General features: G+C 41.3%; 1 protein-coding gene across 4 annotated transcripts in view; it reads right to left on the reverse strand.

The window, feature by feature from the left end:
- The window catches only part of KHDRBS3 (KH RNA binding domain containing, signal transduction associated 3), a 161576-nt gene that overhangs the window by 26491 nt on the left and 121294 nt on the right, over window positions 1-13791 (reverse strand). For all 4 annotated transcript variants that reach the window (XR_006060786.2, XR_006060785.2, XM_015097718.4 and 1 more), the window contains exon 7: window positions 4347-4429. Coding sequence is in view for 2 of the 4 variants with exons in the window: in XM_015097718.4 (XP_014953204.2) it covers window positions 4347-4429 (83 nt within the window). In the remaining 2 variants the exon portion in view is untranslated. The remainder of the gene's footprint in view (window positions 1-4346; window positions 4430-13791) is intronic.

The following is a 13791-nucleotide window of genomic DNA, read 5'->3' on the forward strand; positions in this document are numbered from 1 at the left end:
ATTTCTTTTTTCAGTATTTCTAAGTGTTTTCAGGAAAATCGCAGAGATTGTGGAGGATGGAATGAAATAAGTACTTGAAAGTACCATCAAACCACAAACTACTATGGGAAATTAGTACGTCAACATTAAACCTGCCAGAAAATAAAACTGTTACTACGCAGTCATCCACTTATGCTCAGGGAGTTTTTAGCACTTTTTGGAAACCCTTTTTGTTCTACTTTTTTTTACAATTGATAATTAGAGGAATCAAATATTTCTTAGAGAATTTACAAATATTCAGAAACACAGACTAAAACATTCTGAAATTTGAATACAGTCAAGATAACTAACGGATCTCCTCATGTAGTTACCTTTCAGTGAGAGCACCTGAAATTTACTCTCTTAGCAAATTGCCCAAACTCAACACTATATTATTAACTACAGTCATCATGCTGCAAAATTGTGACTGTTGTTAGAATCATAAATAAGACATCAAATGAAAACTAATCCCACTTAGTTGAGAAGGCTCCGGTCATGCCAGGGCAGGTGCAGGTTGAGCTCTGAGGCCATTTATCATCTGCTCCTTTACTCCTCACAGCTACTCCAGAGCTGTGCACCCATAGGAATGACTCAGTAACTATTTTTGTGCTGATATATATTAGAATAATTCCAATATTGTAAAGAACAGTTCATATTTCTCTTCACAGATAGGTGACAGCTTGTTGCTCATTAAGTGTGTAAAGTCAGGTAAACAACGCTTGTTTTACACTGCAGTACAACGCCATTACAAACATTGATGGGAAACATAGCTGAACTATGCTGAATTTTTTAGAACTCTGTAGGGACTCTCATTTGTACTCTAATTTTCATACAAGGTATTTGAAAATTGATAAGAGAAAATTCCTTATTTGTAAACCTCCTGAGAGAAACTTTTTTCCTGCAACAAAAGTATGATAAAATGATTACAGCACATGAACTGTAGACATCTAGTTTTAGTCTGCAACACTAGCATGAAGATAAATGAAATTCTTAGGTTTGATGAAAGTGAAGAATCCTCCTGCCAGTGTGGGAGACACAGCAGACCTGGGTTCGATCTTTGATCCCTGGGTTGGGAAGATCCCTCGGAGGAGGAAACTGCACCCCACTTCAGTATTCTTGCGGGGATAATCCCATGGACAGAGGAGCCTGGTGGGCCTACAGTCCATGGGGTCACAAAGGAGTCAGACATGACTGGGTGACGGGAAATATGAACATGAATCAGTTTAAGCAACTGAAATCAACACTGTGACAAAAGGCGAGTTGAAAGATGATGGAGCAGAGTACAAAAGAGAATGCTCAGGGCCAGCGTGGATCTGCCACTGCTCAGCCCTGTGAGTTAAGACAGGTGAGTTAACCTCTCTGAACCTGCATGCAAGGAATGACATGCTTAGACTTGAATTCTGCAATATTTCACACTGAGCAGAGAGAGTCTCTGTGAAGCCCATGGTCCAGTACACCAAGTACATGGCCTACGTTCAGTACTGACAATGAGAATGATGGCGATTTATAGGTCAGTACCCACTACTCGATTTGAGGGATGATTTCAAAATTTGCTCTAACTAGCTCAGACTAGATTTCTAATTCCAAGACATACAGTGTTGTACTTAAGCCAATGTTACAATATATGCATATTATGAACTGACCCGTCCACCTAGAATCATAAATCGAAGCCCTACCCCAGTACCTATAATGTGTGTTTAGACACAGGACCTTTAAAGAGGTGATGAAGTCAAAGGAGGCCTTCCACGGGCCCTCAGTCAATCTGACTGGTGTCACTGTAAGAGAGGAAATCTGGGTACAAGGAGGCAGCAGAGGCGAGTGCCCAAGAGGAGACACCATGTGAGGACTGGCATGGCCGTGCCAGCTGCCCGTCACACAGGGAGCCCCAGAAGAGACAGACCTGCCAACACCCCGAGCTCAGACCTCCAGCCTCTGTGGCCCTGAGAAAATACGCATCTGTTGCTTAAAACACTCTGTGGCATGTTGTTATGGTAACTCTAGCAAACTAACACAGCTCCTGGAAACACTTCTTCATCGTATTCCATAACGTAGCTGCTTCATCACGACTTACAGCAATTGCTGAAGAGGAAGACAGACAGACCGAGGTGCAAAGTCAGGCCCCTTAACTTGTAAGATGCACGATCTTAGGCAAGTTTAGCTAATTTTTATAAACCAGTCTTCTTTTTTTAAAAGGACTGATGCCTATTTCATAGGTTATGAGGATTAAATGAATATTCAGAGTACCTGACCAACAGCAATTTCCGCATTTGCCAGAAGGTGCAATTCTCACACAATTCTCTGCAGTCCTTCAGATAAGATGAATTGTAGCACTGAAAAGATCTTGACCAAGAAGGTGGCTGGGCTATCAGCAAGATGTTCCTTTCAAGTGAGTCTTCCCTGATGTTGAAAGGGCTTATAATTTATAAGGTGCCACCTAACTGGTCTCTGCCTCCAGGCTCACCATCTGCCAACCTGGCCTCTACATGGCCTTCTGGTTAATTCTCCAAACCCAAGTGTGAACACACCGCTTCCTAGCTGGCACCTCATCGGTGGTTCCCTAGTGCTGCAGATGGTCTGGAGCCTGTGCCCCAAGCCTGGGAGGACGCAGTCACCCTCCTCCTGCCTCTTCTCTCCTGTGCGTCACACCATGGAGCTCCATGCCGTGCTTGGCTTTGGGCAACGTCCTTTGATGTCCGTACCTTCATGACCCCTACTAGCCCTTCACTTTCTCAGTGAAATGCCCCCCGTGTTCCCAGTCAGACTCCAGCATTGTCTTAGCACTATTTTCTCTCAAACCCTCAAGTGGTTACCATTTTACATTGCTTTTAAATATTTGTATTTCATTCTAGCTTGTGAACTTTCCAAGGAGAGGGTCTCTGTCTCAATAATCTTCGTAATCCAACATTGAGCACAGCGCCTACATTTAAAACATGTAGTGGACATTTAATACATACTGGCTGAATAAATGATCACAGGAATGAACACCTGTGATCAATCATATTACCGTGTTATCACAGTTTAATATGGGCAGACTTCAAGCTCTCCAAGTCCTCCAAGTCTGCTTCACACTCTGCATTAGCTATTTACTTCTCTGAGCCTTGGTTTCATCATCCATATGACAGACGTGTTAACTCCTGTGCTGCCATTCAGATTAAACGAGACGTGTGAGTAAAGGATTGTACTGCATGTATGATTCTTGACTAATTACTTAAACTTATGCTCTGTGCTTTTCTTCATCTATGTAATGGGATGACTTCATAAAATGGGATGACATCATACTTCATAAAATTGCCAGAACACTGAGAGGAAACACGTAGTCTTGTCTGCTGTTTACTGTGTGCAAGTCACTCCAGGTGTGCCGTGAAGACGGGTACAAACACCATCCCCAAGGCTTCCTGGAAAGAGGACCAGCTGGGAGTCAAAGTTTAAAGGCTACTTGTGACACACTATACTGGAGAAAAACCTGGCATGAACAAAATGAGAAGAAAGTATATCCCTGCCCGCCTCAGGACCCAAATGCCGATCTGCTTACAGTTCTCCTTGCCCCACAGGAGTTCAGGAGTGAATTTATGCTTCATCAGTTTATGCTTCATGGACTCCATGTAGTCCATATTTACTGAAATGTATGCCTGATACAGCCAGCATTTTGGCTTGTGTATGTCTATCTTTGTCTTCCACTTAGAGTTTTAAGCATAAAGCAAGAGGCTTCTCAGGATTTAGGAAAAGATTCTGGACAGAACACAGATTTCATATACTAATGAATATCAAAGTCTACTATGCCATGACTATAAAGCTGTGTTTCCCCTCTGATAACACTCGTTTCTAAGTGAACACTTCTTCAGAAAATGAATCAGAACTAATTCATTTTTCACAAACAGTAATCTGAAGTTGTTAGAAAACAAGAGCACTGTTGCTAAGAAGCAGAAATGATTTATGAACACCACAAAACTTCCGTCACTCCCATCCCCTGCACTGATGAAGCAGGAAAGTCTCACGTTTCTCAGATAGTTTGGAGCCTCTGGACTCGAGAGCCACAGACCTGGCACACATTGTTCTTCCTTAGAATATACTGAATGCTTAAGCTAAATTTTTAGAGAAAATAAAAGTTTCAAAGTGCATCTTCCAAGATGCATTGCTTTAGCACTACAGTAAATTTGAGTGCAATACATGCTAGTTGGTAGGACAGACAGAGTTTCTCCAATTAAAACAAAACAAAGGCCAAGTCAGATCATCCCACTGGCCAATCGTCATCCTGTTCCCAGAGGGTATAAAAATGTGGACAACACAAGTGTCTGCTGTGGGGTCTGTTCAGAAAGAGTGACACTTACCTTTGGGTTGGGGCGCTATAGCTGTTATCATAGGAATCATAACTCTGTTCATCATAAGCAGTGCCATATCCATCATCATAGTCCTAAAATATAACAGAAGGACAAAAAGTTCAGGGAAGTTTCTGGAAAGAAAGAAGCATTCTGCTTTCAGTGAATCTTTATTAATTCAGCTACCATTGAACTCTATATCTAATTATAATGTAAAGAAAAATATAAAATTTTCATATCAGTGAAAATGATAGAGTAAGAACCTCCAAAAATTCCCTCTGAAAAAGCAAAGAGAAACTGGCAAAAACTGTCAGAATGAACATTTTCAGAACTCTGGAAATTAACCACAGGCTTACAGAGATCTAGGGAGCATTTATTTTTTAAAAATTGGCTGCATCTTGGAAAGAACAGTGAGCTCTGATGTTTTAACCTGTTCTATTCCCATCCCTCACCCCAGCTCTGTAGGAGCCCAAATCAATCAAGCAGGAAAGCAGCAGGCCTGAGGCCACTGGAGGGGGCAGGCAGGGTGGAACACTTTCCAAACCCCATTCATTCCCAGAGGACTGTCTTTATCAGACCCGACTTGGAGGTCATCCAGTGCACAAAGCCTTCTCCCTGAGGATCTCTGAGAAAATAACTAGGGGTAACTGTTTATGATCTCAGCTGCTTGAGGTGTGGAGGAAAACTGGTGCGAACAACAGGCTACAAGGAAAAGTAGAGATCCATTTGGGCTTTGCAAAGCTCTGACATAGTTCTGGAATTAGGTACCGTGTCATATAGCTGCCCAGGACAGACCTGAGAAGGTCCTGAGCGCTCTCCTCTGGCTGACCTTGAGGTTCAGCATAAGAAGGAAAGTCAAGGCTAAGCCAGAGTTAGTTATAAACTGACTGGCTGAGTGTTGAAGAGATACTCCAACATGTACTCACAGGCTCTTGGCAAAGATGAGGGACTTAGTTTCTAACCATTTGATAAAACCTCCGTCCAGTCATCAGCTGAGCACCACGTTAACCGAAAAGACACTTCCCTGGCAATGCAGGATAAATACTGATTTCACAACATAAGTTTGGAAAAGCAACTAAAGTCCCAGCCCAAAATGTGGAGAATTTGATTCCCACATGGAAATATTATTAATTAAACGTCCAGTTTTAAACAAACAGAAATATGCAATGTACAGAGAAATGCAAAGTATAGTCTGTAAACAAGGAAAAGAGTAGTCAATAGAAACTGTCCCTGCAGAAACCGAGACAGTGCACTTGCTGGACACAGATCAGTTATCTGAAGCGCATTCAAGGAGCTAAAGGACAGACTGCATGGGAAAAACTAAAGAAGGGCATGAGAACCATGCCTCACCAAAACAGAGAATATTAATACAGAAACGAAGCCAAAGAAATTCCTCAAGTGCAAAGTATAACTCAAATGCAGACTTCACTAGCGAGGTTCAAGAGCAGTCAGTCTTTGTCATCTTAGTTATCAGTTTCTTAGATAGGCTAACAAAAGCAAAATAACCAAAAAATGCAGACAAAAATGCAGACTCCATCAAAATTAAAAACTTCTCTGTCAAACGACATTAGGAAGAAAGTGAAAAGACAATCCACAGTGTGGGAGAAAATATTTGCAAATCATACATCTGATTTCAGTCAAGCATCCAGAATAGATGAACTGATGAAGAACGGTCATAGCTCAACAACAGAAAGACAATGCAACAAGAGCTAAGGCCATCCTCCTGGTTCTACAGGGACATTCTGAGGACACTGTGCAGATGTGATAACAAGTACATGATGGTTATTTCACAGCTATTTTGGAAGTGAAAAATGTCCAGAGAAATGATCATTCTGTAAGATCAAATTACATATGCTGCTCAATAACATTTATATCCATGGAAGTGTGAATCCTGTTCTACAACTGACTTCTAAGTTTCTGGAGGTAATCAATTACAGTAACTTTGCATTTACTGATATTTAGTTAACATTTAAAAGAGCCAGGATATAATCTAACTATTTTTGGAACATCAGTATTATCAATGATAATCAATTTAATGATTACCACAGATCTCTTGGAGTGGAGAAATGTGGTCAAGGGGTAAGAGAAAAGATCTGGAGACAGATGGCTTCTGTGTTTTACTGTCACTGATTTTAGACAAGATTTTAAAGTGATGACCATGGTTATTCTCTTTAAAGAAGCATCTAAATATCATAACTCAATTTATTTAATTTAGAAAAGCAAAACTATCTAAATAGAAAGTTAAATTATAATACATTTAATTGTGTGAGACAAATATGAATTCAAAGGGATGACACTGTCTTTGTAGGAGGAGGCTTATATAGTTTGTACATAATTACCATAAGAGTTTTTAATGTTTTTTCACAAAGGAGAAATTTGAGTATTTATTGAAGAGGTATGTGTTCAGAATTTTGAAAACAGATAAATATAAAAGGAATACTCATTAAATAATGGCAGAGGAAGAATAAAAGTCAAAAATATCCTTGGAACAAACTGGAAAGCCACAATGTCTCTTGCAGTAGCTGAAAGTGAGTTGCTAATATAGCTATGCTCTACCAATGAATAATGCAAGGAGGAGAAACATATGAGATTCAAACAAATAACAATACAAAACAAAAATTGAGATGATTTTAGTTATAAGTAGCAAAATGAGATATTACAATTCTGGTGAATTAATAAATTCAGAAATTAAGAAAGCAACTATCATTCTTAACAACAAAAAAAGTAATTTTTACTACATAAAAAAATAAAAACCCCAAAACAACCCAACAACACTACCTCCTCCCTTTAGCCCCTACCCTGTGGCTGGCACTCCTGCTGGACACCAGAGAGGGAAAGGGGTGTCCTGATCTAGTGAGGACTCTGGCAGAGATGACAGGTGACTAAAGAGAGAACCATCAGGCAACATGCCAGCTGTTATGGCAAAGGGAAGCATCAGGACAGCACAGAACAACCCAAAAGGCAAAGGGGAATAAAGTGTCCCAGAAGTGATGAAAGCAGAGAAAAGCAAAAGCAGCTGGGAAGATTTATTAAAAATCAGGCAGAATGAACAGCAGGTGCAAAACAATGGAGGTACAGACATAAGACCCTGTCTCATCCAGGGTCAGGTGGGCATGCTGTGGTGCAAATGCAGGCGGGGAGCAATGAGCCTGAGATGCCCATATACAGACCACGTGTGGCCAAGGGACAGGGTGTGGGTTTAGATTTTGCACCTCAGCAATCTCTCTGGAAATGCTGTGGGCATGGAGGAGGAATCAATCTGGAGGGCTGGACGTGCTACTAGGTCACTGCCTTGAGCATGTGGTTTGGCAAAATGTAGAGCTTATTCCTGCTTCAGTAATTCGTTAGCAGCTTTAAAAGAATATGGCTTCAACCATGCAGAATTCTATGCTTATTTAAAGAATCAAGATTATTTAAACTCCTGTAAATGACTGGAATTTTCTTAACTAAAATGTAAAGTAATAGACTATTTTAAACTTAGTTATGTCATTCATTCCTTGCTCAATTATGCTGAGATAGTATGAATACAAGGCTGTGTGTGTGTTAGTTGCTCAGTCATGTCCAGTTCTTTCCAATCCCATGGACTATAGCCCACCAGGCTCCTCCGTCCATGGGATTCTCCAGGCAAGAATACTAGAGTGGGTTGCTATTCCCTTCATCAGGGGACCTACTCGACCCAGGGACTGAACCTGGGTCTTCCACATTGTAGGTTGATTCTTTACTATCTGAGCCACCAGGGAAGCCCTAATACAATGTTAGTTTATTTGAATTTTCAAATTGTGTAGGTCATTGAATAACTGACTTCCGTATTTAACATTGACGATTTAAAAAGATTAAAAATGCAACTCTCACAAGACTTCTTTCATGATGATTTCACAGCTGGATTTGTCCATGGCGGTGTAGCCTCTTCCATTACAAGCATTATTTGTTCAATGGACAGGACTTGAAAAATACAGGGAAAGCATGAAGCAGATTTAAACTGACAAAAGGAGGAAAAATGAGTGTGAACGTGGATAAATGTGGCTTCTGGGAGGGAGTGGAGTGGATTTTTGTTGATACCTGCTATTTTATTGCAAGACCGAGATGAGATCATTGGCTGAGAACAGCGGAGCAGTCATCCAGCAAAGGATCAACAAAGGGGTAAAACGAGGAAGGAGCTCAAAGCTGTAACTACTGAGCCCACGGGCCCTGGAGCCTGTGTTCCACACGAGAGAAGCGACCGCGAAGAGAAGCCCGCACGCCACAACCAGAGGAGTCCTGACTAGCCACAACTAGAGAAAGCCCAAGCGCAGCAACACAGACCCAGAAAACTGAGAGTAAACAACTTTTTTAAAAAAGAGTGAACAAAGATGGACAAGAAATAAAATTATGTTGATAAACATTCTTGCAGCATTCAAGAGACTCATTTGTCAAGATCCACTTCTGCACTCTCATCTTTGATAAGAAAGATGTCTAAATGGAGATGACGGGGTGACCTGGACACTTGGTAGGCGTCAGGGGGGCCATAGAAGGCAAAACATGTTCTAACATAGGTAAAGATCCTTCATCTGCTATTGCCAACCTGAAAACCACAGACATATGACCCGACACCAAGAAATCTTGCTTTGAAGAGAAAAGATCTTCTAGGATAAAGGAAACGGCATGACCTATTTAATTCTATTTCTGTCACAAGTAAAATCAAGCATAAAATTTAAGATGGGAAAAACCATTTTAAACAGAGAATTTACAAAAGTGATTTAAAAATAATGTTTAGGTTTTGAGTCCTTTTAAAGGAGACAATTATGCTAACTATACACCACCTCACTATAATTAGGGTGAAACTCGGTCATTTCAAAATGTACAGTTTTCATATAAAACACAAGAGTTAAAAGATTATTTAAATCTAGTCTTATGACTATTTTGAGTTTATCAAACACACACATTAGTTAAGAATAGCCTTTTGAAAAATTCATTTTTGCTGAGGTTCTGAATAATAGTAATATCCTTGTTGAGTATCACCAATGACCGTGAACACATCACAGAGCCAAGTTATTTTATAATTAACGACAAAAATCACAATTTTAATAACAACTCTAAATAGGAATCTGTCCCCTATAATCATTTAAATAAGACATCATTAATTCAACATTCAAGCTGCATCCCCATGTGTTGACCTATGGCTGTGAGGAATACATTACGCAGCTTCTAGACTCACACAGCCCCCTCACCACAGTCTCTGGAGTCTGACGCCTGTGTTTTGATCCCAGCTCTGCCTCTGATCTGGCTGTGTGGCTTTGGGCCATTACCTGCCCTCCTTCCACCTCAATTTTGCAATCTTAATTCATTCCCTGGCTGTTTCCAGTGGTTGTGGGAGAAACTAACCCAAGAAATATACATGAAGGCTGTCTGGCACAGCTCTTGCCCTATAAACCTGGTTCCAGTTTACTGAAGACTAATTCCTGTTAACACTCTCAAGCTATTAGGCCAGAGAAACATCAGAGCCACCAACCAGGTAGCTTTCTTTTGGTGAATGTGATAAATTCTTAAAATATTGTCTAAACTGTGATGTCTACATCTTCATTCTGCAAATACGAGTATTAACTACTACTGTGATTTTCAGATAAAAGAGTGGCTAACCAAGAGTAGTTGTAATTCTATCCACATCTGGCCACAGCTTTTAAAAACAGGTCTCCATCAATTATTCATAGAATGTCTTCCCTCCTCTGTTTGTCTCTCACTGAGATAGAGCTAGATTTATTTAGATTTGACAAGGAATACAATGTAATATAATACAGAAAATAACGAAGAGGTTAACTCAGAAATTCCACAAAGGAAAGGGAAAACTGTAAATAGAAAATTAAACCAAAAATCCCACAAAGATGAGAAAAGGGGGTAACTCAATTTCATTAAGCCCACATTATGTACCTCTGGTAAGGACTTTTATGTCAGTTTTTCCATTTTCCCCAGGAGGCTGACATTTGTCGAATGACTACTGCTCTGAGCCCTTGGAGAGACTGTATTGAACAAACAGAATTAAACAGAATCACCTCTGTCCTCAAGCAGCTTCCATTCCAGAGGGGAACATAACACCCCTCAGTCCTCAGGGACATAGGGAAAGAGCGGGGATGCTGGACATCTTGGAGAGGTGCCAGGAGTCCTCACAGAAAAGACTACAAATTCGAAAAAAGTGAGAAGCCGCTTATGTGGATTTTTGATTTTGCTGGTGGTGCTACTGGTACTTCCAGCAGAAGGAACGGCAGACAGAAAGGTCAATGTGGGGTGAGCCAGGGAGGGAAGCGCAGGAGCCATGTCTCGGGGGACCTTTGGGGCTTCAACTGAGGCGCCACTGGAGGCTCTGGTGCCTCATGTGATCTTCAGGGCTGTCCAGGATTTTATCTATTTCATTGATTTAACTTCCAATACACTATTTCTTCCCTTATCTGTGTCTAACCTGGAACTAAAACCATTTCATTATTCTTTATATTTTTCAATTCTAGAGTATTTGTTTCTATATTTTCCAATTCTCTGCTTAAATCATCAATTTTATCTTTTCAATTCCATGATTATAAAGAACATAAAGTTTGTGTCTGCTTTATGAATCTATTATGGTCTGTCTTTACTGGTTCCTCATCTTGCATGCCTATAACTTTTGATTAATTGCAATTATATGTGAAGAATGAGAGAAATAACTGAAGGCCCATACTGTTGTGTTTTTCTAGAGGGAATTACACTTGCTCTTGGTGCAGGACAGGAAGAGTCGCAGTCCCAGCTTCAAGGCACCCCACACAGGGCCATGACGACAAGCAGCCTTCCTCTGGGAGGACAGCTTTTCTGGGTTCCCCTTCAAAGTTGAGGGGATTTATCAGTCTCCTATACCCAAACTTGGGGGGCCATGGACTCCAACTACTTAACCCTCTCAAACTCTGGATTTCTTCTGAGGCTCAATTCAGCTTCTCAGCTACCTCTTCAGGAACTGGGAGATGCCCTCACAGCCTTTCTCAACCAGGGTTCCACCAGAGAGTGAAGCCCGGTGCCCATGGTGTCCACTGTGTATGAAGTAGGCTCACTTCTCTCCTGAGCATGCAGAGCAGCAGTTGTTGGCATCACCCCCACAAAGCTAAGGAAATAAGCATGCACATCATTTTCTATGATCTGCTATTCAGATGAGGAACCCCGATTCCTATCAAATATCCAATGCATTTGATTATTACCTGTATCGTCCACTAGAAATGCAGTCTCCCTGACAACAGGGGCTTCACCGACCTTGTCTACTAGTGTCCCCAGGGCCTGGTACAAGAAAGACTTCAGTAAACACTTCCTGAATGGTGACTGACTGGTAGGGAAGGGTTTACATGAGTTCTCTCATTCTTCCACGGGTCGTGGCATGACTGGCCATGAGAGAGGCCCCAGGTGCCTTCAATCCCATGGTGGAAGGGGAAAGGGCTCCTGACCCACCAAGACGTATGCCTGATTCACAGTGCAGAGGTTGCTCCACAATGAAAACATCCCTATCAGAATTTCATAAGGTTAGTATTACGATTACTCCTTGCTCAGCTTGTAGACTCACCCAGAAACCTTCAGATTATCATCTGGTCTAATAGTAGAGGGACCAGATGTGCCCAAGATTTGTTCAGCTTGAACAAACCTGCTTGATGAAAGATGTGCTGTTCTGTTATAAACAAGAGTATCTGGTCTGTCTAGTACAACATTTTTAATACACAAAATGATCATGTTTTCAACTTTTTATTCATGCATAATATAAGTCATAGGAAGGCACACACCCCAGGTGCACAGCTCAGTGAGCACAGCTGTGCAATCAGCACACAGATCAAGACAGGGGACATCTCGGCCCCTGGACGCTCCCCTTGGGCTCATCCTCAGTTACTACCTACCCCCAGAAGGAACACCATCCCGACTTTCAACACTGCTGGTGAGGTTTACTTGCTCTTGAGCTTCATAAAGATGGAATCAGAGTGGCAACTCCTCTGTGCCTGTTTCTTTCAATCAGCTTCATGCTCATGAGATCCGTCCATCGTGCTGCAGGCAGCAACCACTGGTTCCTTCTCGCGGCCTGAAAGTTTGCCTATGTGACTGTGCTATCACATCCTCATATCCACCCTAGTTGTAAATGCTTTTGTAGTTTTGCCTACACACCTCTTACATAAGTCTTATGAGCCTCTGTTGTGGTTCCCAGAGCAGAACCACTGTACCTTGGGAAGAAGGCCTGTTTTTAGCTTTAACATGTGGTACCAAACCACCAAACCCTTTTCCAACATAGTTGTATGGACTGACATTCCCACAGCAGTGGGTAAGAATTCCTACAGCACCCCATTCCAGTTAACACTTGATTGTTTTAACTTTTATCTTCCTGGTGGGTGTGAATAGCACTGAATAGTTCCTAACAGTCCTATGTGATAAGCACTAATATTTCCATTTATAGATTAGGAATTGAAGTATAAAGGCACAGCAAGGAATTGGAACTAGTCTGTCTGGTTCCCAACCTTGCTTTTAACCACTGTGATACATTGCCTGACTCTATACTGAGGGTCAGACCCTGTACCCTGATGAACTCCCCAAGATAATGTCGCACTATGAGGTTACCTCTAGATGTCCCCCTAGATACTCATGTAAGTCAACTGCAGGTGTTCTTATCCTGAAGAGTCACTGTGCTTTGTTTCCATGTCAAGAAATCAAACACTGATGACTCACTCGATGAGGGGCTCTGTGGATAAAAAGGCATGACCCTATCATCAGCTTAAAATAAAATAGGAAAACTGACAAGCAAAGGAGTGACCATATCACTCCAAGGTGAGTACCCTAACTAGGATGTACCCTAACTAGGATCCAAATAATAGAGAGGGAGCCCCTGGCGCATACAGGGGATTGCGGTAGGCTTCAACGGGTCCTCTGTAGACTAGGATCTACTTGCAAGCAGGACTGAGCTCTACGCAAGCTGATTAAAGGCTCAAGAAAACAATAACACTAAGATGGCAGGTTCCTGTAGGAAATCCATTGTAACAGAGGACTAATCTAGTGCCTCAGGACTAACCACCTGAGGACTAGGACGCATCCATCATGCTAGCTCAGATAACCTTCCTCATTAGGGAGGCAGGATCTGCTTTCCAGGCCTCAGAGACACTGTCATTTCAGAGTCCTCTGCTCCATGAACAGAGCAATTTTCTGGGGTTGTTTTTGCTTAAAGTAAGAAGGAAAAACAAAATCCCTTCATATTCATAAGTTTAAAATCTGAAATTATTTCCTAAAGTATTGCATTTCTAAAATAGGTCAACTTTTCAAGCAGTTTAAGAAACAGACAGACTTGTGAAGCACCTGATAGACATTTCAAGTAAATTGCACACTGCACTTACTCTTGCTTCTGGTAAAATGGAGATAAAAAATTATAGAACCTTCATCTTTTTATCTAAAATAAAAAGGTGTCCCTAGGCTTTTCAATTCACATTTAAAATGCATTTTCATA

The sequence above is a fragment of the Ovis aries genome, chromosome 9 (genome assembly GCF_016772045.2).
Source record: "Ovis aries strain OAR_USU_Benz2616 breed Rambouillet chromosome 9, ARS-UI_Ramb_v3.0, whole genome shotgun sequence".
In the NCBI taxonomy this organism is placed as follows: Eukaryota; Metazoa; Chordata; class Mammalia; order Artiodactyla; family Bovidae; genus Ovis; species Ovis aries.